This window comes from Rhineura floridana, chromosome 9 (genome assembly GCF_030035675.1).
Source record: "Rhineura floridana isolate rRhiFlo1 chromosome 9, rRhiFlo1.hap2, whole genome shotgun sequence".
NCBI classification, from domain to species: domain Eukaryota; kingdom Metazoa; phylum Chordata; class Lepidosauria; order Squamata; family Rhineuridae; genus Rhineura; species Rhineura floridana.
The window spans coordinates 28,145,846-28,171,722 of NC_084488.1; the positions used below are offsets into that span (position 1 = coordinate 28,145,846).

At 43.3% G+C, this 25,877-nt stretch overlaps 2 protein-coding genes across 2 annotated transcripts in view; both read right to left on the reverse strand.

The window, feature by feature from the left end:
* The window catches only part of GABRG1 (gamma-aminobutyric acid type A receptor subunit gamma1), a 108,711-nt gene that overhangs the window by 68,499 nt on the left and 14,335 nt on the right, over window positions 1-25,877 (reverse strand). The gene's annotated exons all lie outside the window — the stretch shown is intronic.
* On the reverse strand, window positions 10,535-12,770 carry LOC133364295 (uncharacterized). Its single transcript, XM_061584662.1, has 3 exons — window positions 12,404-12,770; window positions 11,797-12,100; window positions 10,535-10,667 (listed from the first exon to the last, which is right to left on the reverse strand). The coding sequence occupies exons 1-3, from the start codon at window positions 12,768-12,770 to the stop codon at window positions 10,535-10,537; spliced, it is 804 nt and encodes a 267-aa protein (XP_061440646.1).

The following is a 25,877-nucleotide window of genomic DNA, read 5'->3' on the forward strand; positions in this document are numbered from 1 at the left end:
TCCAGCATAGTGCAATAGACTTTTTATCCTTAAGAAGTTTGCTACCATCCATTGAACATAAGGTATTTGTACTGTAATTTGTTGGTCCATAGATGGCCTTTGTGGCATTAAAAAAGCCCCATGCATCATGAGCATCTGCAAAGTTCTGGATATCTTGAGCTTTCTTTATCCACCAGGTGTTCTTAAGTTTTCTAGTTCTTCTTTGGACCTCAGCCTTTGCACTTTCATAGCAGCACAGTTAATGTCTTTCTGCTATTTCTGGAAAGCTTTCCTTTTCTTGTCGATGATATGTTCAATCTCACTATCATTCTCATCAAACCAATCCTGATGTTTCTTAGTTTGGTATCCAATAGTTTGTTCACATGCTGCAATAATGGATGTCTTCAGTTTAATCCAGTGTTCCTCGACATTTTCAGGGAGTTCCGTTGGTAGATGTTTCTTGAGAGTTGTTTGAAAGCAGGCTCGCTTAAAAGGATCGTGAAGGGCATGGATGTTCATTTTACGCCTTGGTTTTCTTCCTTGGAACCTACGTTGAGGAACAATATTAATGACCTTAGTGGATTGAATTAATCGGTGATCTGTCCAGCAGTCATCAGCACTTGTCATGGCCCTAATGAGGAGTACATCACGACAATCTCTGGCACAGACAATTACATAATCCAGGAGATGCCAGTGTTTTGACTGAGGGTGCTTCCATGTTTTAAATTTGTTTTTCTGATGAAAGAGTATGTTTGTAATAGCAAGATTATGCTCTGCACATTTAGTCAGAAGTAGAATGCCATTCACTTCTTAAATATCACCACTTGGAGAAGCATGTGTCACTCACATGTCCATTTTTTGCTGTTTCTTGTAAGCTGGGAAGCAAAACCATTTCTTTTCATGCAGCCAACTAGGTGCAATGAATACACAGAGGGCAAGGATCACAGTGACAGGTCTTGTCCGCACACATACATTGGCTCATCTGAAAAGCCCTACACACGTACAAGCTGTATGTGCATAGCCTTTGTCAGCATCACTGGATAGGAATCTTGCTTTGTCAGACAAGCTAATGAACGTAGAAAGGGCAAGGTTAGGACCCATCCCCACACTTCACTAAGCCCAGTTGGTGACATGAACAGGGCTTTTATCCAATGGCAGCATTTTCTAGAACGCAATTATGTACTTCATAAAATAATGTTTTGTTTTGTTTCCTTTTAACTTAGTGTCCTATTACGTTCAGTTAGTTATTCAAAAGTTTTTCAAATATGCTCTTTCCCTCTTAGAATAATTCAAGGCATGCTAATCAGTTATGGAAAAGTAACAAACAAATAACTGATCTGAAGTCAATGAAGCAAACAATACTGAGGGTAGGAGAAGAATATATAAGAAGGTTTTGCACCCTAATCCTCATCTATTTATTCTAATAAATCTATGCAATGGTCTTATCCTCCAGTCATGTTAAAAAATAATTCCACATGTTCAGTTTTTGCACATGAATTAGACCAGGGCTGGCGCTGGCATGTTTGGTGCCCCCCTGCAAATTATAAACTGGCGCCCTTACCTTTTATAATCTTTTTTGTTCATTTTTCAATTCAAATGTTATAAAAAGTGTAACAAGGCAAATAAGGAGAAATAAGAAAATCATTCTGGAGTAGGAAAATGTTTTGTGTGAATAGTAAAATAAAGTAAAAAGAAAACAACCTTTTTGTATTGCCTTTATTTAGCAAAAAGATACATAGCTCTTTGGATGAATGTGTGGGACCTGCAACAACAAGATGAGGAAAACAGCAGTGGTGAGTCCGCCTCACTCCAGCAACAGGCACCTCCCAGGCCAAACAGGGATGCCAACTGAGTTCAATGGGCCTTACTCCAGAGTAAGTGTGGAGAGGATTGCATTCCTTTGTGACGATCCTTTGGGAGCAGAGCCCTTGAGGGAAGAACAATATAGGGTACTCCAGAAGGATCTCCCGCAGTCCCCTCTCTCTGGCCATGGGGGCTTGCCTGGAAAGGCCTGCCCCCTCCTTTTTGCACAAGGCCTCCGGGGGCCCTTCTGGCTTCAGTCCCACTTGGGTTTCTCACCACAAAGGAAGTGAAAGTTGGCCAAGACTCCTGAAGTGGAAGTCACTGCAGGGTTGGTAGCAATGTGGAGTGAGCCTTGGCACCTGCTGGCCCGTCGGAGGGGGAGGGGAGTGCCTCGATGGCCTTTGAAGAGAGAAAGCCCTGCACTGAGCTAAATGTGACTTCCTTTGCAAAGCAAGTGCCAGCACTGGGCAGGGCAAGGGGCCTGGGGCAGCAGAGGCAGGGAAGGCTTGCATGAGGAGGAGCCCCTGATGGGCCCCCATGAAAGAGCTGCCTGCCTGCCTGCACACAAAATCCATGGTTGTCTTGGCTTTGACTTTCCTCCAGCAAACCTACAACTGACACCACGAAGACCACCTCCTCATGAAATCTCTCTGCTGCCCTCAGTCTCCCCCCAAGACGGCACCTCCCTTGCACTCAGCTGGCCCATCTCCCTCTCCTCAGGCCTGGGGTGGGGAAGAGAGAACCGGTCAGCACTCCCCCCCCCTGCACCACCTCCGAATCAGAGCAGCAGCTACTGCCTTAGCTCAGTGTTGCCAGACATAAAGTAATTCCGATACCCATAGCAACTTTTGAGGGTCTGAGTGGTGTACCGGCAGCCAATAGAAAACTATAAAATTGTAGCAGATTTTAAATATACATTTTATAGTAATTTATTATTAATTTTTCTGGGCATTTAAAAAATTTCCGGGCTTAGGGGTGCCTCTGGTGCCCCTCAAGCGTTGCACCCTCCTGCCATGCTTACCTTGCTTACTGTGTGACGCTGGCCCTAAGTTAGACACCCAAGCTGCAGTTAGAAACTAGTAGAAACCAGTTAGAAACCTGGCTAGATCAGGGGTTCCAAAACTGTCATCTGTCACTTTCATTCAGGTGGTCTGCCGTATGTCCACTTTAGATATTTATATTGGTTTTTAATCATATTTTTATTGCTTCTTCTATTCTTCTATTGCATTACAATGTGAGTTCTATGGAATGCAAATTATAATAAAATACAATGTAGGAAATAAAAGAATCAATAAAATACAATTAAAAATCATATGGCATATAGCACAGTGCATTACCATTGCTACAATAGGGAGAAAAATCATTAAGCGGTCCACCAAAACCATCAGCAGTGTTCAAGTGGCCCATGGGGATAAAAGTTTGGGAACCACTGGGCTAGATCAAGTACCCAACCCAAGCAGTAGTAATTCCATTATCCAAATCTGGGTTTTTAATTAATGATATGTATTCATTGTGAAAATCTCCATGTCTGCGTGAACAAAAATTTCCCCTTATCCAAATATGTTGAATATGTTGTCACAGGTATTTAAAATAATTACAAGTTTAAAAATTCATGGCATAAAATCAAGAAGTTTCTGACTTGTAATTCTGCCAAAATAAATTCACACCTGCAGTTGTTTTGCCCCTAAGCAGAATATTCACCACACATTGCCCTCTGGGATATCTTTATCATGATTTGCTCTCAGATGACATTGTCAGGAATGCTCATTTTTAAAGGGGCTGTTATAAATTAAATTTGGTGACTGAAGTTGGACTTTTACGTGGCATTAATTCCATGCTAGGGATACAGATGAAGTTAGGTATGTTGCAAAGAACCTGTATACTAAAAAAAAAAATGACGGAAGAAAGAAGAAAAGATACTCCATAGGCTTTTGAATTATACTTTGATACAGACCAGTTCAGTAATGTCTGGCATTGGAATTAGACACTATCACAAACAGAAGCTGTGAAGGAATCTAACAGTTCAGCCATTTTGCTTTGGTTTTGATTGTAAAATGGTTGCTTTTAGTTAGAATCTATCACACACAGAAGGGTCAAAAGTTCAGCCCAAGAATCTGAGACTTAATAGGAAAATAAAATTTAAGGAATGGATGGTAGGAAAGGGATGGGGTAGAGAAACCAAACAAAATATGGGAAAGGAAAACACAAACAGAACTCTTCTGATTGGTCAAAAGGTTGGGGGAGGAAATAGAAATAATGTATATATTAATGTATATGGTTCCCAAGCTATGGTCTAAAGGCACATAAGACCAGCTCTTTGCTGAAGCTAAGCAGGGTTGGGTCAGTTTTGGTCAGTGCTCAGATGGGAGACCGCCTGGGAACCATATGTAAGCTGCCTTGGGTTTCATAAAAAAGGCGGGGTATAAATGTAATTAATAATAACAACAATAACAACAACAACAACAACAGAGTTCATATTGGAGTGCAGATGGCGGGGGGGAAAGGAAGAGCCCGGAAGGCTGCTGTAGATCCAGACTCCAGGAGTAAAGAAATCTAATACTGTACCTGAGAGAGCTGGAAATAGCTTGCTGCTAAATATTAGCTCGGGCAGAGAAATAACCTAGATTATATTTAGCCGGATGTATTTTCCTCTGTTATTTTCATTGGCATTTTTTGCTTAATTGTTCAAACTGTTTTAAAATCAGGGTTCTTTCCTTTAAAATATTTTGTCAATTGCTGACTAACAAAAATGCTTAGTAAAAGCTAAATTTATTTTTGGTTTAACATTTTATGATGCCTTGCTGTTCACCCCACGTGTAATTTCCTTAATATACTAGCCAGTACAGAGAGTTGACTAGGCCAGTAATTAAGTTCCAAGGGTCAAAGGGCTTGTTAGTGGAGACAGCAAAGGAATAAAAAAGGAGGAAGGACTAGGTTAACTGCCTCGCTCCTCCCCTCCTCCCACGGTATAGGCCACAGCTCATGCCTTCGCATAAGACAATGGAAATAATATCCTGTGTCTCCTGTTCCTCTCTTTCCCCTGTGTCTAGGGCCACTCAACACTTGATGTGATGTCATCAGGATATGATTTTTATCCCCCACAAATACACACCACACTTGCTGCTCTCAGAATTCACAGCCTGATGACATCATGCAAAATGTTGAGTATCGCTAGACTTTACAGGAGAAAATGAAAAACAAGGCATGGAGCTGCTGGGTTTTTTGGCACCAGCCTTGTGTTTAATATAACATCCACTTCCAGCCAGAGTCCTATGATAAAAACAGACAATATCTCATACTTGTGTGTAACGTTTTATTAGGCAAGGGTGATACTGTCCTAATTATGATTTCCAACTAATTGGAAGAAGTACTATGACTAATAAGTCCCCAAGAACAAAATGACTAATGACCAAGTATCTTCACTAGCAGGCAGCAAATTCATCCTTAACCATGAATATGGGAGATCTTTGTTCTATTTTCAGTATAAGGCAGACTGATTAACTGGGTTTTAAATTGTAATTAACACCTGTCAGATTATGCAATGGATTGCACAAAATACACACCAATGGTCTTTTGTAATTGTCCATCCACAATATATGTGAGCTTCGGCACCAAACTTGGGAAACCCAAGCACTGTAAATGTGAGTGCGCAAATGAAGTTAATGACCATGAATTTTAAAAGGCTACAGCAAAACATGACCTCCCAGTTTCAATAAACAAATTGTATGGCTGAGATGACATTTTATTTTTTTCACATAACGGGAATTTATGATTCACAAGACCCAGGGCAGCATGTTGATGTCCTTGTCTGATCAAACATTTAATTGGACAGCAATCAGTGTAGTATAAGGCACTGAATGTATTACTATAATTATTTTATCATTTCCATGGCACTACGAACATGCCTTTCAAGCCTAATCTGAAGCATCCTCACAAGCAGTGGTGCAGCTAGGGCTGGATCTTAGAGATGGAGTCCGCCCCCTCCCCCAGCTGACCACCTAGAGAGTGGCATAAGATGTGGACAGAGGCAAATAGTCTCAGCATCAGCACCTGAGCCAGCAAGAGCATGCAGCAAATGCTGGTCACCGCAGCATCCTTTCCTTCTTCTGATTTTTACAAACACTTCATAGTCAGAGGGCAGCTGGTCAGGCACATATATGGTTATAAATGTTCATTTTATTATTTTTACTTCAAATATAGATTATCTTTTTCTACAACAGAACGGTGCTTATTCCCAAGGAAATGTATTTAGCATCAGGGCAGCAAGAGCAGACTTCATAACCCTAAATCATATCACCAAGAAGTGAGTTTAAAATGTGAAATTAAATGTGCTCAAGAGTATGTTTGTTTGTTTGTTTTTAATCAAGGTTGGCAAACTGTTTTTTCTTTCCCTTTTGTTCTGTTTGAACTGGGAATGAAGCAGTTGTAAAGCATGAAATGGTGTGGGGAGAAGAGAAAAACTGTGCACTTTGCAACTGAAGTAATACAATGACTAAAGGCCTCTCCCTCATAAGGCCACTAAGTCCAAGTTCTAAAATAACCTAGATGTGTCACTGCTCATACCAAGCCAATGAAGTTGGATTTGATTCATTTATACAAAAAATGAACACCCTGCCACATCAACCCACTGTGGGTTCTTAAGGCGGCTAGCAACAAGAATGAAATAGATATTTAATAAGAAAGCCATGAAACAGAAGAAGGTTCTGAAGAAATCAAACATTCAGAAATTACATTAAATCAGAATAAAACTACTCGGAACTCCCAGGCAAAAAAAAAAAAAAGAAGCTCTCCTAAATAAAAACAATACTTTATTTTACATGTCTAAATGTCCCAGAATTGCTGAACAAATAGGCCTTGCTAGAGAGGGAGCTCTACAGAGAAGGTACCACAACCAAAAAGGCCCCTTTTCCATTTTAAACATGAGGTACTGATTTTAGGCTGCATTCCAACAAAAGGCAAGTTTTGCATGGTTATGAAGCTGCTGGAAGAAAGGGAGAGAAATTTTCTCCTTTCAGTGCCTCTGAATGCACATGTGTAATAGGGCCCTATCCAATGATCTATGGTCACAACACAGCTGAAGCAAAGAGGTGCTAGGGTCAAGCATACACATAGTTGGTCTCATTTCTCTAATAAATCAATTAGAACAAGACCTTATAATCTCTTTCAATTCTCTCTGGGGAGACCAGATGTAAAAACTTGAAAAACATCACTGGATGACACAATAGTGATAGAGGAATAGGTTTTTCCCCCATCCATTACTACCACAGAGTAGGTCCTAAAGTGGACAACAGCCCAGCAGTTCCCAGACTTTTCCCACACAGACCACTTCAAAATCGCTGAAGGTCTTGGTGAACCACTTAATTATTTTTCTTCCTGCTGTAGCTATTATAAAATTCAAACTGTAATACAATGAAAGTAAAAGAAATAAAAACAATTAAAAATCTATAAGAATATTCAATTGATGGAAGTTGTCTCCCATCTTCTACCGCAAATCCAGATATGCCACAGGCCACCTGAATGAGGCTTGTGGACCACTGGTGGTTCACAGATCACAGTTTGGGAACTTGCTCTCACCCACATCATGGCTATTGTGCTATCATACTGAAATTGTCTTCAGTGAACAACTCTGAGCACAGTGGGTTGAATCCAATACCAGTCCTACTCAGAGTAGACTCATTGAAGTTAGTGGACATGATTACGGCTGGAATCCAATATATGTCTACTCAGAAGTAAGCTCCATTGGTTCACTGGGACTTACTCCCAGGTAATTGTATTGGATTGCAGCCTAACTTAGGTCCATTAATTTCAGTGGTTCCACTCTGAGTAGAACTTAGTTGGATACAACCCAATGTGTTTGTGGAAAATGCCGTATATAAATAATCTAAGTATGGCCACATCTAGGCTGTGCTATTTTGCAGGTGGGATTAAATCTAGGGATGTGCTAAAATTCTGCCCAATTCAGATCTGGTACTGAATTTTCCATTAATTTGCTTTATCATTGCAGATTGATTTTTTATGTAGTGATTTTCTGCAGCTATTTTTTTTTTAAATCCACTTCTAAAATATTAATATTAGGAACGATAATTTTCTCAATGTTTCTTTTCAAAATACAGATATTAACATCAGTATTTTTGTGACGGAAAGAATGGGTCGGTAAAAGCAGCAGCTAATGGGCAAAGAACAAACTTGAATCAATACCAGCCTACTAGGTTGATGGAATGTTTTCGAACTGGCACTAGCCAACAGATCCCACACCTAATTCAATCACATACTGACAAATTTAGGTTGTACAATTAAAGCGGGGAAATGCACTGGGAAATGTGGAATAATGATCACTTCACACAATGTAATTGGAACCTCTGCATAAACAAATCAGAATGAAACCTCAATCAACTGTGGACACTACATTATCTCTATGCAAACTTTGGCTGTGTACACACATAGCCTTTTGTAGCACAAAAACGTAGCTATTACAGAGTTGTTAGTGCTTGTCCTCAACATGTTGCCTTCTGTAATATGTTTGAATTCAATATATAGAGCCAACAGTTAACAAGGTAGGTTTATTAAGTGGTCATTACAACAACACCGTGTTTTCTCCTCAAGCTCCTCCAGTCAGCGAGGCTCCAAATTACTACAGTCACTACATTTTCCCTTTTTGCAACCAAAGTAACAAACACCAACAGACAAACAAGAACTAAGTTCTGTAGAGGAGAGGTTATTAGCACATCACTCTAGAGCAGCCTTTCCCAACTAGTGGGCCACCACATGTTGTTGGACCACAACTCCCATTAGCCTCAGCCAGCACTGCCAATGGTCAGGAAAGATGGGAATTGTGGTCCAACATCTGGTGGCCCACTAGTTGGGAAAGGCTCCTCTAGAGTGAGTCTTCACCACTCACTTCCCTGCTTTATCCCAGGCTTCTCAACAAGTTTCTATAAGCGTCTGTGGAGTTTTCATCTTCTTTTCTGACTGCCGAGGCATCTCATATTCCTTTACCTTATCTTCCATAATGTCATTCTGGGGAACAACTTGCTTTTCTTTCTGCCCCTGTGAACAGACAAGAGTGTAGAGTGTGTCCCATTTCCACCTGCTGGAGCATCTGGATCACTCTTTGGGAGTGCTTGGAGATCCCGACGATTATGTCAAAAAGTCTCTCCTTGAGCTGTCTGAACTAAATATAATCTTGGATGCACTAGCTGTTGGACTGTGCCCCTCTGATCCCTGAGACTGGAGCTGTAATTTCTCAAGCACACTTTGTCACCTGGTTTCAGTCCAGGGAGCTCCTTTGCTCTTTTGTCAAAATACTTTTTGTTATTGCTTCAGAGCTTTATTTTTTTGAACTTCTATAAGTAGTTTTCGAACTCCATAAGTAATTCCTCAGTTATGGGTAGTGTAGAGCATATCCTTCTTCACATGAGTAACTATGCTGGAGACCAGCCATAGTCCAATGGTGTACTGTGGTAAGCCAATAATACCTTATATAAATCTCCTCTACTGTCAGCTGCCTTTTTCATCAGGTTTTTAACTGTTTGGACAGACTTTTCCACAAGGCCATTGAATTGGGGGTAATGGGGACTGGATGTACTGTTACAGAAGTCCCAATCCTTTGCAAACTGCTTAAACTCTGAACTGGAAAACTAGGGTGCATTGTCACTAAAAAGTTCACATGGGATTCCATGCCTTGCAAACACTGCCTTCAGGGTGGCTATTACTGATGTGCTGCTTGTACCATTCAGATTGCAGATCTCTGGATACAGGGAGTAATAATTAGTAACTATCAAGTATGCTCATGAATTCCAAATAAAGAGATCAGTGTCTACCTTCTCATATGATCTCTGTGGAACAGAGTACAGATGCAGAGGTTCTGCTGGGATGGCTGGAACTTTAAATAAGTGAAACAGTTTGCTACTGTGTTAGCAATATCCTGATTGATCCGTGGCCAATGCATCACATCCTGTGCCCTCTTACATTTTTCAATTCCAAGATGACCTTCATGGATCTTTTTGAACATTTCATGCTGCAGGGTCCTTGGAATCACTACCTTGCTGCCTTTGAAAAATCAGCCCATCTATCACTGAGAGGTCATGCCTGCAGTTCTAGTACTTCCATAGGCTTGGATCACAGCTATTGTGGTCCTGCGGCCAATCTTCAAGTATACTTTTTTTTCAGGAGGCATATGGCATCATCATTCTGTTTCCACTAAAAATTGTGGTAATTTTCTATCAGTTATTGGAAGTGACTGTGTGTGTTTGTATATATATAAAAAAATTCTTTTTTGTTCTAGCCCCTGATGAAGGCTTGGTTGCACAAGCTGAAACGCGTTGGGCTTTGAGCTTCTACAGAGCATTTCCTAAGCTTTTGCTATTTTTAAAAAATTTTGGCATATATTTTTATTAGTACTTTTGAACATAAGTATAAACATCTTTTCAGCATTCTGGTTTTTTACCTCTTTTTCTTGCATTTTGTGGATGCTAGACACTTTATTTTTCATCATTTCAATAGGATCAACCTTTCTCTTGTCAGGTTTTATTCCCTCTGTAGAGATCACACCTCCCAAAAATGTCAGTTCAGTGACCCCAAATACACATTTTTCTTTATTTAATTTCAGATTTGCTACTCTTGTTGCATCTAAGATCTTCCGAAGCCGCAGATCATGTTCAGCTTTGGTAGAACCCCACACAATGATATCATCCATTGACGTGTCAACTCCATCGATGTGCTCCTATATTGTGTGTATGGTTCTATGGTACACTTAGGGTCCTGAAGCCACACCAAATGGGAGCCGCAGAAAGCAATACCTCACAAAGGGGGTATTGAATGTGCAAAGCTTAGAACTGTCCTCTGTGAATTTTAACTGCCAAAAGCCAGAGGAGGCATCAAGTTTGCTGAAAAAGCAAGCATTTGCAAATTATGCCATGATTTCCTCCCTAGTGGGAAGTTTGAAATGCTCCCTCTTAATAGCTTTGTTAAGGCTTCTGGGATCAAGACAAACCCATAACTTGCCATTAGGTTTCTCTATAATAACCGGAGAGCTCGCCCATTCTGTGGGTTCCTCAATCTTCTCAATGACCTATAAAGCTTCCTTCCTTGATAGTTCCTCTCTGAGTTTGTCACAAAGTGCAAAAGGCACTTTTCTGCACGGATGGATAACTGGGGAAACGGATTTATTTATTTGGATTGTATGTTCACCTGGTAAACAGTCAAGTCCTTCAAATATATTGTGATATCTCAAAATCAATGTCTCATATTCCTGTTCCCCATTGGCTTGCATGGCCAGTACCCGTTTAATCAGATGAAGCTTCTCACATGCTGCCAAACCCAGAATTGGAGTCTGTCCCGTCCAGAGCCGGAAGGACGAGGCTGAGACGAGGGTGCAAGTAAATCTAATTTTATTAGAGTAATGGATACATCAAAGGCATGGCGCTTCATAGAAAACCCTGTGCTAACTCACTAGAATCCCTAACTACACTCTAGACATGCTCTGTGGTGTATGAAGGAAGTTGACTCAGCAACTCCCCACTGTAAGCGGCAAGCTTAAGTAGGGAACATTTTCGATTGTAACCTCTGACTCCTTCACAAGTCCTGTCTCTGCCCTGTCCGTTTCTTGCGGCGGCGGGAGCAAGGTGAAGGGGTGTGTGTTTCCAATGGCTCATCAGAAGACACCTGCTCCTGAGCAACGGGCTTGAGGTCAGGGGGCTGCACCATGCTGGTAGCATCCTGGGAACGGCTGGGCAAGGGAAGAGTTGGCACTGCCTCTGGAACTTCCCCTGACAGTTCCTCTGCAGGAGCTGGGGGCAGCGCGCTCTGTTCCTCAGAGATCGTGCCTTTCGTGGGAACTGGCTGGAGATCAGACTCACCCCTTGCCCCAAGGTCCTGCTCAGACTCAACAACTTCCAAATCTTCTGCATCTTCTGGCAGCGGAGGCGCTTGAAACTCATGCCTCCCCCCTCCCTGTTCCTTCTGGGATAGCTGTGGCTCAACATCATCCCCCCTCCATGCATTAACCCTTCCCACCCCTGAGGTCTGGGTTTTGCAGGATAAGCCTCATGGAATTCTCTCACCAAAGTTGGAGCATGCACATTCTCCTCTGTTTCCCAGGAATGTTCTGAGGGATCGTAACCCTTCCAATGAATCAGGTACTGAAGGCACCTGCGGCGTTTTCTCAAATCCAAAATCTGTTCTACCTCATATTCCTCCTCCCCCTCTACCAACAACGGCGGTGCAGGCTCGACCCGCAGGCAGTGAGGGTCAGGAGGAGCGTCCTTGGTCAATAACACCCGATGAAAGACCAGGTGCATCTTAAAAGTGGAAGGCAATTTTAGTCTGTAAGCCACGGGGTTGATCTGCGCCTCCACCTCAAAGGGCCCTACATGTCGATCCTGCAGCTTACGACACCAGCCAGGCATAGGTAAATAACATGTAGAGACCCACACCTTGTCTCCCGCTTGAGTAAGGTCTCCCTCTTGCTGATGCTGGTCAACTGCGCATTTGTAATCCGCCTTGGCCCGTTCCAGTTGTTCCTGGAGTAGCTGTTGCATAGCGTGAAGTTCTTGCAGGAAATCCTCAGCAGCTGGAACAGAGAGGTTGTCCTTTGGGGCAGGGAATGCTCGGGGGTGGTATCCAAAGTTGGCGACAAAAGGAATCTGTTGCGTGTGTGAATGTACAGCATTATTATAGGCAAACTGTGCTAACGGCAGGTAGAACATCCAATTGTCCTGCTGGTACCCCATGTAACAACGTAAATATTGTTCCAAAATTGCGTTTACCCTTTCGGTCTGCCCATCTGTTTGGGGATGATGAGCAGACAACAATCTTAATTCACTTTGCAGCAACTTCCACAATGCTTGCCAAAAACACACAGTAAATTGTGTGCCCCGATCGGAAACCAGGCTGTCTGGCAGTCTGTGCAGCCGATACACGTTTTGCACATACAACTTGGCGGCGTCTTGAGCATTTGGGAGCCCTGAGCATGGGATGAAGTGAGCCATTTTCGAGAAGGCATCTACTACCACCAAAACTGTGGTTTTTCCCGGCGAAGAGAGAAGGTCTGTGATAAAGTCCATAGTAATCATTCACCAGGGTCCTGTGGGAGTAGGAAGGTGTTCCAACAGCCCTGACAGCTTCCCCGTGGCATGTTTGGCCCTCATGCAAGTGGGGCAAGAGCGAACATAATGCTCTACGTCCTTCTTCACCTTGGGCAACCAGAACTCCCGGGTGACAGCTTGAATGGTCTTAAAGACCCCAAAGTGGCCTGCCGTGGGGGTATCATGGCACTGACGCAGTACTCTCGCTCTCAGTTCTCTAGGGGACACATAAATAGCTTCCTGATGGTGCAGTATGCCATCCTTCCATGTAAGCTTCTTCTGATCTGCCTTGGGCTGCACACCCTCTTCGACCCGCTGCCCCTGCACGCAAGGGTCCTGTTGTTGCACCTCACGCACTTCAGCTTCCCAAGAGTCTTGGCAGGCCCCTACCACTCCCCTCTCGAGAGGAATAATGTACTGTAATGGTCTTGGGGTGGACTCCCCCAGATATTCAGGTTTCCTTGAGAGGGCGTCAGCCCACTTATTCTGCGCTTGGGAGATATAATGGATTTTGAAATGGAACCGTGAGAAGAACTGAGCCCAGTGCACTTGCCTTTGATTAAGTTTGCAGGCGGTGTGAAGACTCTCTAGATTACGATGGTCCGTGCGTACCTCAATTTCATGCTGCTCCCCTTCCAGATGGTGTCTCCAGGCTTCAGAGACATCTCTAATGGCTAGCAGCTCCTTTTCCCACACAGTGTAGTTTTGTTCAGAGTTGGTTAATTTTCTGGAAAAGTAGGCACAAGGTTTCAGTCCTCCCCCTTTCTGGGCAGGCTGCAAAAGGACGCCTCCGATCGCTACGTCTGATGCATCTGTCTCTACCACAAAAGGGAGTGCCGGATCTGCATGTTGTAGAATGGGTTCAGTAGCAAACCTTCGCTTCCGGCTCTCAAAAGCCTCCTGGGTGGCTTCTGTCCATCAGAAAGGTCCTGAGCCCCTCAGGCAATCCGTGAGCGACGCAGTTTGCTTGGAGTAACTGGCTATGAACTGATGGTAATAATTGGCAAACCCCAAGAAGCGTTGCAAATCCTTCTTGGTCTTGGGGGGTTGCCACGTGAGTACACAACAAACCTTTTCTGGGTACATTTCTACTCCTGCTGGAGAGACCCGATACCCCAGAAAGTCCAAAGTGGTCAGGTCAAACCCACACTTTTCCAACTTCACGTAAAGGCGGTATTCCCATAACTTCTGCAGCACTGCGCGCATATGTGAGTCATGTTCTTCTGGAGTATCCGAGTATATCAAGATATCATCCATATACACGATCATAAAGCGGTCCACAAAGTCCCGGAAGATGTCATTCATGAAATTCTGGAAGACTCCTGGAGCTCCCAACAATCCGAATGGCATTACTAAATACTCAAACTGACCGTAGCGGGTCTTGAATGCAGTCTTCCACTCATCCCCCTCCTTAATCCGCACCAAATTGTAAGCTCCTCACAGGTCCAGTTTCGTGTAAATTTTGGCGGAACACAACCACTCCAGCATTTCCCTGATGAGTGGCAACAGGTAACTATTGGGGATTGTAATCTGGCTGAGGGCTCGGTAATCATTACACAGACAGAGCTCCCCCCTTTCTTCTTAACAAACAGCAGGGGTGCGCTGGCTGGGGACTGCGAAGGGCGAATGAAGCCCTTTTTCAAATTGGAATCCAGAAACTCCCTTAGCACTGCCAACTCTGGTTCAGATAGAGAGTAGATCTGCCCGGCAGGGATGCGCGCCCCAGGCATCAAGTCAATGGCACAATCATAGGGCCAGTGAGGAGGGAGTTGTTCCACCTCCTTTTTGTCGAAGACATCCCGAAAGCTCCCATACTTGGCGGGCAAAGTTATCTCCCTTGGGGAAGGTGCCCCAGCCAACACCTCCTACTTCTCCTCAGGCTGGCAGTGTTGATGGCAGTACTTGGAGGTAAAAACCACCACCACTTCATCCCAAAAGATGGTGGGGTTCTGCCTAACCAACCAAGGCATTCCCAGCACCACTGGGAAACGTGGCAAGGATGCTACATAGAATGACAGGTCTTCCCGATGTCCAGGGACCATCACTTCCAAAGCCTCAGTCACACGGGTTACTCTTCCAGACTTCAGAGGCCGGCCATCTATAGTTTCTACTGCCAAAGGCTGATTCAGTTCTCTGGTGGGTATAGCATGGTGTAACGCCAACTCTCGGTCCATGAAACAAGAAGATGCTCTGCTGTCAATCATAGCCTTGGCTGAGAAACTCTCACCCGAGAATAGGGTGATGCAAATGGGCAACAGGAGGGCACCTTGGGACGGAAGGGGTCGTGGCAGAGGCTCAGTGTCTGTGGCACCCCATGTCAGCTCTTCACTGAGACAGCAGTGTCGGTCGGGGTGCAGGCAGGGCTGGAGATTCCTTGGTAATTGCCAGGCCGTAAGTCCTCAGCCGGCACCATGGCGCTTCATAGAAAACCCTGTGCTAACTCACTAGAATCCCTAACTACACTCTAGACATGCTCTGCGGCATATGAAGGAAGTTGACTCAGCAACTCCCCACTGTAAGCGGCAAGCTTAAGTAGGGAACATTTTCGATCATAACCTCTTACTCCTTCACAAGTCCTGTCTCTGCCCTGTCCGTTTCTTGCGGCGGCGGGAGCAAGGTGAAGGGGGGCGTGTTTCCAACGGCTCATCAGAAGACACCTGCTCCTGAGCAACGGGCTTGAGGTCAGGGGGCTGCACCATGCTGGTAGCATCCTGGGAACAGCTGGGCAAGGGAAGAGTTGGCACTGCCTCTGGAACTTCCCCTGACAGGTCCTCTGCAGGAGCTGGGGGCGGCGCACTCTGTTCCTCAGAGATCGCGCCTTTCGTGGGAACTGGCTGGAGATCAGACTCAACCCCTGCCCCAAGGTCCTGCTCAGACTCAACAACTTCCAAATCTTCTGTGTCTTCTGGCAGCGGAGGCACTTAAAACCCATGCCTCCCCCCTCCCTGTTCCTTCTGGGATAGCTGAGGCTCAACAGAGTCACCTGTTTAGGAACTATAATAAATGGCAGGTTGTACACTTGGTCTTTGTATCTGATGCTGGCAATACAGTGTCCCTTCATTCCAGAATACCCAGATAGTTTAATACTTGTTGGATGTATTTTTTGTCTGACTTGGAGTCTTTCATAATCCTCTTCAGGCAGCACATTAGCCTGAGCACCTGTATGAAGCTTAAAGGACACCATTGTTCCTTGTACAGTAGGGCCCCACTCATATGGTGAGTTACGTTCCAGACCCCCGCCTGAAAGCAAAACCCACCGAAAAGCAGAACTCTGTCAATAAAATGGCACCCAAAACCCGAACAATGCCATAAAAGCGGAACAAGTGCCGTATGAGTGGGGCCTTATTCTAATTGAAAGCTGCTGTATTAGTGGAACACCGAAAAGCAGGCCACCGAAAAATGGGGCCCTATTGTACTTCCACTGGCAGATATCACTCCTTCCCCTTCTCTCTATCCAATTCCACTACATCCACAAAAAGTGCTCCTCCTGCATTGCTCAACAGCATGCACTTGAGATTTCAGTACTTGTGACCTGCAACATTTTGCGAAGTGGTTGTGCTTGCCACAGTTGTAACAGACCTTCCCAAATGCAGCACACAGTTTCTGACCATGCTGCCTGCCAGTTTCTGCAAGCTTGGCTCAAGCCCCTGTGTCCTTTCCCAGGAGCTTTGTTAGGTGGCTGCTGCTCTCTCTAATCTGGCTTCTGCTGTCCCTGTTGCTGCTTGCTTAGTACACAGACACTCTGTTCAGCTGGCCTCAGTTCTTCTGCTTGGGCTTTCACTACCTCTGCTGCTCTACATATTTTGAGAGTTTTTTCTAGTGTGAGATCTTCATCATGCAACAGCCTTGCCCTTATTGCATTCTGTATTTTAATTTATTTTAATGTTTTTGTGATTTTATTGTTTACAATTTTATTATGTATGTGTTTGATATTATTTTTGTAAGCCGCCCTGAGTGCCCTATTATAGGGCAGAAGGGCGGGATAGAAATATTTTAAATAAATAAATAAATAAAAATCTCCCTAATGCCACAAACAATCCTGTTTGTTAGGGCCCCAAAAGCACAGGTCTTGCTAAGGGTGTTTAGCTCTGTAGCATACTGCTCTACACTTTCATCCATTTTCTGTATGCTCGTAAAGAATCTATAACTTTCAAAGGTTTCATTCTTTCTGGGTACACAGTACTCCTCAAATTTTGCCATTACTACACTGAACTTCATGTTTTCTCCCTCTGCAAACTGGAAGTTAATCTGCAATGCTTCCTCCCCCACCACATGTGACAGTATTGATGATTTTAGTGTTTCAGGTTTCCCTTCAGCCCCTGTGGCTGCCAGATAGAGTTCAAATCTTTGCTTGGATTTTCTCCAGTGTTCTGCAATATTCCCAGACATTTTCAGGCTTGATGGAGGTTGTAAAAGTTCAATAATGACCTTTGTGCGGAGGAAGCTAGTGGTTCTTCTGCTGTTAAATTTAGACCAGGCCTCAGGCCTCAGGCCTCTGGGTGGGGTCCTTCTTTCCTACAGCAAAGCAGAAGAAAGCTACACACTGTTTCAGAAGCCTTGTAGCCTCCACTTCTGACACCATGTGATATGTTTGGGTTCAATATACAGAGCCAACAGTTAACAAGGAGTTTTATTAAGGAGTAGTTACAACAACACTGTGTTTTCTCCTCAAGCTCCTCCAGTGAGCCAGGCTTCACTCTCTCACCCCATTCTTCAGGGATCATCTCTAAACTCCCATCCCAATGTTTCTTGTAAGGAAATATCTCTAAATTACTACACATCTTCAGTCTAGAATGATTGTAGATCCTGCTATCCACAGGGGTTGATGCGGCTTGAAAACCCTCCCCTTGTGGTCCTGGTATACACTCTCCCACAAGATCACTGGGCAGGGGTAGATATACTTCCCATTGCTGGAATTGCCTACATCTGTATTCAGATGGACACACTGCTGGGTAATGCAGAATCAATGTGCAATAAGCTTTTATTTTCAGAATGAAACCAGTTTGTCAAGAAGCAGGGGTAACAAATATGCAATAGGTTTAGCTTATGTGATGACTAGATAGAAAAAAAAACTCAGTCTTCATTGATTCTAGAATAAAATGTTGTTTGTATGCAGCCTTCATGAAATGATTTCTCAATAAACAGGTCATTTTGGATAACCCTATGATTAAAGTGGGATCTCTTGCCTGTGTTTGATTGGATTCACCCTATTTACTGTCTCCATTGTTCTTCTAACCATCATCCCTTTTGTTTCATTGCTCCCAGCTGCACAAGCTCTATTCAGTGGGATGCTTAGGGGCAATTGTGTCAACCATGAGTCATTTCCACATTCCAGAGACTGACAAGAGTATCAGTAGGAACACCAGTCATATCAACAGGTAATTTCTCACAGCCATCTGAAAAATAATTGAATCTGTCTGGTGTCCTGAGACAGACCATTCTAATAGAACCTATACCACTATGGTTATCACATTGAGTCCAAAATTGACCAGATCTATGGTTAACCTGTCCACAACAAGGGAATGGGTTCCCACCTTAAGATCACTCTCATTCTATTCCACAGGAAACACCAGATGGAGGTTATGACTTGCTGTGTGTGTAGGGCCAGATATTAACTGAGACAGGCCCATAGATGTAATAACTTCCAGCTACGTAGCTTTCAGCTGCCTTCTCCTGCAGCAATGGCATTAGGAGACACTCAATAGGAGTGCTATTGTAAATCTGAAGATAGGAGGAAATTGTGAATGTAAATGTCCTTCCCCTAGCACCATAAAATGCTTTTATGTATTTCATCTCACACAACTGCTTTGGTGTTTTTATAAAACAAAACATTTTGATGCTATCTAGGCATGCTATTTCAGTAGAACTCTTCTAGTCAATCCAAAGTCCTACCATTACATTAAAAAGAAAATGCAGCTCCCCACTGGGGCTTTTAATGACAAGCCATGGTTCTTCCTTTTTAATACCAAGACAAATTATCTACATTACTTGCTGGAATTACTTATTCCAGTGTGGGATGTTTCATACAGTCAATGGAATGCCTTCCCTGTAAGAGGTTTTGCTTGCTACATTCCAGAATTGTTATTCTACTCCATACGAGTGTAATTACAATCCGTATTGGTACAAAATTAATATCCCCATGGCCTAGGAAGGCTGAAGTAGTTGCAATGTTTAGTGTTCTCCCCAAGAGCTAAAGATGACAACCCACAAATCTGAAGGTCAAGTTGCCATTGCATCTTGCCTTTACAGTAAGGCCCCACTTTATGGCGCTTTTCGCTTTACAGCGCTTTGCTAATGCGGCAGTCTCAATTAGATGCAATTAGACTAAAGCCCCACTCATATGGCAATTGTTCCAATTTTACAGTGGTTTTTAGGCATTGCGCACCATTCTGTTAAATGAGTTCCGCTTTTTGGCTGTGGTCCGGAACATAACCCGCCGTATGAGTGGGGCCCTACTGTAGTGAAATGTGAAAGCTGATTTGTTACTTCCTGCTTAGAAGACACATTTGAGGAAAGGGGGGAAAGTTTTGATCAAACTAGTAAAATTTCTCAGTTGGGCAGGTATTTGCACATCACTATCTGTAACCCACAAAAAGCATTAATGCAGGTTGCTAGTCAAGCAAGTTGTGTGATGGATGTTATCCGCCTCTCAACAGCAGTTGAAGTTAGGCAATTTCAGACTTTGGTCTTTAGGAGGGAGGTACCCTTTTTAGACTGTAATATGCATTACTTCAAAGCATAATAAGCCAGCCCTGCTTTGTTTGGTGTTCCCCCTACTTAATTTGTGTGGGGTCCTGGACATCTGCCCAGTGTCTTGCCCTGATGGCACCACTGCCTCTCACCAGCACTTGTTTCCCTGTTAGAAGTTATGGTGAATCCCTTAGGGGCAGTCACCAGGAGATTTGGGGCGAGGTATCAGCAGTACGCTGATGATACCCAGTTCTACTTCTCTGTAACATCTGATTCGGGAGAGGCCATGCAAGCCCTGGACCGCTAACTGGACTTGGTGATGGGCTGGATGAGGGCCAATAAACTGACTGAATCCTAGCAAGATGGAGGAGCTATGGGTTGATGGTTCCCAAGTTCAGATAATAGGTCAGTTGCCTGCTTTGGATGGGGTTGTACGCCCTCTGAAAGAGCAGGTCTGTAGTCTGGGGTGCCCCTGGATCCATCTTTGTTGCTAGAGGCCCAGGTGACCTCCGTGGCTAGGAGTGCCTTTTATCAGCTTCAGCTGGTAAGACAGCTGCAGCCATTTCTGGACTGGGATAGCCTGACACTGTTTTCCATACAGTGGTAACCTCCAGGCTGGACTGCTGTAATGCGCTCTATGTGGGGCTGCCCTTGAGGTTGGTCCGGAAGCTGCAGCTGGTGCAAAATGCGGCAATGAGACTGCTCACTGGGGCAGGGTATTGCTAACATGTTACCCCGCTGCTGAAAGAATTGCACTGACTACCTATTAGCTATCGGGCTAAGTGCAAGGTTCTAGTTTTGGTGTACAAAGCCCTATACAGCTTGGGCCCAGGATGTTTTGTTTTAATATATTTTAAAGTCTGTTTTATGATGTTGTAGAGTATTCTTAGCACTTTTGTTTGCCTCCCTGAGCTCCTACTAGGAGTAAGGGTGGGATATAAATCAAATAAATAAATAAGTGAAGACATTCCTTAGGCAGTGGGCAAAATCAACAAGACCTGGAATTAGTGTTACTGCAGAACTTTATCTAAAGTGAAACTGCAGGGCAGTTTTGAAGGTTCCTGCTCAGGAGAAATAGTCAAGGAATTTTAAGGAAAGCAAAATGTGTTGGTAAGTCTAGCAAAACTGCTTAGGCTAGGGGTAGCCAACACGGCACCCTCCAGATGTTTATGGACTCCTGCTCCCATCACCCCTGTTAGTTGGCCATGTTGGTTGGGGCTGATGGGAACTGGAGTCCAACATCTGGACAGACACCACATTGGCTACTTCTGACTTAGGCAATTAGGCGAAACTCTCTACCTTCCTGTACTGTGCTGGAAGTCATGGGAACAGATATGAAATTAAGACAACAGGGTGACAGTGTTGGGGATCATTTTGTGCTCTATGCATCTCCAAATCTGTGCTGAAATATTCGCCAAAGCTTCCAAGTTAAATTCTGAAGTGTCAACATTCTTACAGTGTACTGATCAGCTGTGGGGAGGAAGGTGCTGGTATTTTTTCTTTGGGGCAAGGATAGTATTGTAAGGGGCAATTAGTTTTTTTTTAAAAAGATACATCCCCACCTAGTTTTCAGAGACACTCAAGGCAGCTTACAATTTCAAGCACAAAAACAATTAAAAATATAAAATAACAACAAAAATATATAAAATAACAAATATTGAGGTAAAAAACAGTGAGTAAAATTACCATTGGTATTAATAGCCTAATAATACCAAGAGGCTTGTTGAAAATGATGCTTTTCAAAAGAATTAAATTCATAGAAAATCAATCAATAATTATAAGCTGGTATTGCTAAACAGAGGGTCTAGGTCCGGGGCAATACACCTTCTGAATATTAGGCACTTGGGATCAAAAACATGGGTCTGCAATTGCCTCCATGGCCTGCTTATAAGTGGCCCAGGGGCATCTGCCTGACCACTGTTGGAAACAGGTCACCGGATTAGATGCCCTCTTGGTCTGATGCTACAGGGGCTTTTTCTTGCAACTGGCCTTGGACAAATATGCCTGGGGACTTGGCGATGTTTGCCACTTTGCTTTGCTGTGTCTCCTCTTCCTCTGCTGTCTCTTGATTCACCCAGGGCTTGTTACTAGCATTATTCATCTTTATCTCTCTGACCATAGTCTAGGCTTTATTTTAGGTGGACCCACCTGAGCACAAGCCTTGGGGGAGCGGAGGACTGCCCTAACAAATCCATTCCCTTCTTCCCCCAGCATGATGATGTGTTTTCATGTTTTTAGTCTATTGCTGTTTGAATGGTTTTACAATGTTTTAATTACTTGTTTTTAACTATATTTATTGATAATTTTAAGTTTTTTTGTAAACTGCTTAGAGGTTTTCTACAATCAAGCAATATATACATTTTGTTAAATAAATTCCTGCAGACTCCGCACTGAAGCTGAGCAGCATGAGGCCAAACCCCACCAGGGTTAAGTCAGGACTGGGTGGGAAAGCAAAAACAAAACACTGCCTAAGTTATCTTTCTCCTTTTCTTTGCTATTGCTGCAACATTTTGAGTGTTTGGATTCAGACCCCCAAGAGACATTTTCCAGTTCCCAAGCTGGTTGGAAAAGGGAGAGGTGGCAACCCTCCTAAACTACCCCCCTTTCCCACTGATGATTTTGAATGGGTTTAAAGTTAGCAGTGTAGATGTTCCCACAGCGAAATCTGCAGATTTAAGCCAGATGGGAATGTCTAAACTTAATCATGCCCTCTCACTGATTTACTGCAATTAACAACTAATACAACACTATTAATTTAAACCTCTTCTGTCCCTGGGGAACCCTCCCTCACCGTCTTTCACCTGCTTCTACCCAATTAGCACTATGAAGCATTTCAGGTGTCATGAAAATAGCAGCGTATGTACAGCCTTTGTTTGTAGTTACAATGGGTGATTGAGATAATAGCAAATGGATTGTCAGCAACTGGTTTTTATGTTTACATTTATCAGATTTTCCCCAGAAATAGAAAATCCATATTAAACAGAGGTAGGGTGAGAAATACAGGCTACCATTTTGATGTTACATGGATAGTGAAAAGAAAAAAAAGTGCATGCCTAAGGAGCACTGATTCCACAATAAACACCTATATGGAAGCACTCAAACTGCACAATATGCCCTGGTTCAGGCACTGATTTTCCACAGTAACATCTTCTGCATGGGGAAGACCAGAAACACCTACATTATGGGATTCTGCAGGGCATTATTTTGTCCCCAGTGTTATTTAACATCTATGTGAAACTAATTAGGAATTTTAGAGCACTGTGCCATCAACACACTGATGACACACAGCTGTATTTCTCTACAACATCCGAATTGGGAGAGATTTTTTAAACCCCAGACTGGTGCCTTAATGCAGTGGTGATCTGGATGAGGGGCAATAAACCGAGTTTGAATCCTCGGAAGACAGAGGCTCTGTGGGGTAGGTGCCATGGCTCCTGTTTCCAGAAGATAGGCCAGTTGCCTGTTCTGGGTGAGGTTGCACTCATTCTAAAGGAGCGATAAATCTTTGCCATTAGAGGCCCAAGTGACCTTGGTGGCTCAGAGTGCCTTTTACCAGCCTTCCTCCAGTATGCCAGCTATGACCATATCTGGATCAGGATAACTTGGCCACTGCAGTACATGCACTAGTAACCTTGAGACTATGTGTCCTATGTAGGGCTGCCCCTGAGCCTGGCACAGAATGCAGCAACTAGACTCCTGATGGGACAGATGGGCGCTAGTATGTGACACCTTTGCTAAAACATTTAGACTGGCTGCTCACATGCTACTGGGCCGCCTCCGAGGCTCTTTTGTTGATCTACAAAGCCTTGAACAACTTTGTGTATCAACACAAGAGTCCAGGATACCTTAAGGTCAGCCTGTGCCTTTATATTCCAGCCTGATCATTTGATTATCTGAAGGAGCACTGTTAGTTGTCCCCTGTGTTACAGAGTCCCAACTGGCTTCAGACAGAAGTCAGGCATTTAGTATTACCAGTCCCATGCTGTGGAACACCTTTCCAGCAGGATTCAGCAGGCATCCTTGCCTTTGATTGTCAGTCGTCTCTTGAAGACTTTTTTTAATGCCAAACAGGCTATGCAGTTGCTTAAAACTTTCTTGAATGGACACTAACGAGTCTTTTTAATGATTGTTATGTACTGCTTGTAATTTTTTAAAAATTTTGCTTTACATCACCGTGATGCTATGTGAGAGGACGGTATATAAATATTTTTGCAAGTAAATCAATATCAGGCCCCAGGAGTGGACAATGTAAATGACCTGTGTAATGCATAATCACAGGCACCATTGAACTCATAAGCCCTGTTCAGTCATGAAGAAGAATATGTGAGGGCATAGCGGTGCATGCTGTCTGAATTCCCCAACAACCCCAAGCATGTTACCTTTGCACAATCTGGATCCCTGATTTGGTGGGGGGAGGATCAAAGGAAGGACTTGAATCACCTGGAACTGAATGCTGTTAGAATCACTGTGCATGGAAGGTCAGGAAAAATGGGGCAGCACCAACACACACAGGGACCCTGGGACTGGCACATGCACCCCTGGCCTGCACCCTACCTTATGTTTCTTTTGAATGAGTAAACAGAGTGTTCATTTACCCGAGATATACAATCTTTCAGTCCCTTTGTGGGAAGATCTAGGCCCCCATTAGATAAAGGGCCCTATGAGACCAATATCTTAATCCCAAGCCTGAGGTTACACTCATTTTTCTCCCATTTTTGTTGCTCATTTTTTCCCTTCCTTTTTAGCAGTTTGCCATCAAACTTGTGGTAGCTTGATGGATACAACAGGTGCCATGGAGATCAAGTCTCTTATGAATCACTACAGCTGTGAAGCACATCTCAAAATGACATAAAACATTTTCTTCTCCACATGAGAAGCTCTGTATAATTAACTAAACTCCCAGCACGCTCCTCACTTGAAAGAAGGGTTCCTGTGTTTACAGTGAAATTATTTCCAGCACATCAGAAATGCTCACAGAATTCAAACTATCCCATCAGAAGCAGCTTTCAAAAATTCCAAACTTATTCTATTGGTGAGCTACCTAAACGGGGGGGGGGGCGGGGGGGGAGGAGACACAATGACTAGATATGTTATTTCTCTTAGTTTAGCTGGCACACAATAAATTTCAAAGAGTAAAATATTTGGGAGATAATTATAAGAGCAAAGCACACAATAAGTTTAGACCAGAGCTGGGACATTTTTATGAAGAGTGGTCCCAGTTAATAAAAGAAGTTCAGTTGATTGTCTTTTATTAGAACGCCTTCTGTTAAGCTTAGACGTTTGCATGCTTTCAGCTCCACTGAACTTTCAGAATGAAAAGGAAATCAATTTCCTATTATAAACCAAGAAAAACTTATTTTAAATGATAGCATTTTTAGTTATTTTTGATGTAATAGCACCTTAAGCATAACAATTTTCCACCTCTATTCCAAATGGGTATACTACACATGGATATTTGAACCCCCACTGATGAAGTTTACCAACAAACTATTTGGGCTCCCTCAAAATGTTCTACATGAAGTACTCTCAAATTTGCTTTTAACTCATGGTGCAATTTCTGTGGCAACACCAATAGTATATTGATCACAGTACCCTTTTAGGCACACACCAGGGCTTTTTATTCCTACTATCACGACCACTGCAGCATGACCAAGGAACAGGGATATTATGGGCTGACCTCGTTTAATGTAAAGTTCATCTCTAAAAGTCCTACAAATGTATATATTAGTCCTTATATATGGGATGTTAAAGTCTGAGGCTCTCCTTTCTTAGCATAATACAGACATAGTAAAAGGAGACATTTTTCCTCTGCTCCCCCCCCCCATTTCTAGGCAGGCAGCCAGTACTCACACATTGTTCTGTAAACATATGACAACACACAGTCCAGGCAGTCAACGGAATTCCTTATAAGGCAGATAATAGTTATGCCTTTCAAGGGATTCTGGATAAAGAATTCAGGATCCCTTTAGATATCTGAAAAGTGATTGAGAACACCATACCCAGCAACCAGGTTGAGACACTAGATTAAGAAACTAGATGGAGAAACCAGATTTACCAGAAAGCACAATTTCTGATAAGAAAACATAAAAAATCATGCCAATTGGGGTACTATACCAGTCTGTCTGGAGACTGGTCAAAGCAAGAAGCCGGTATCCTATCCACCCATGTCATCTGACGGTGAGAAGTATTATTGTATGTATTTCCAACTATTTTGTAACTCTGTCTTAATGAGAATTTGAGCTTGGACTCAGTCTTTTGCAACAGTGTAGCCTAATAGCTGCTGTACCTTGAAAGTTTTATACTTTAAAGTTTAAGGTTTCT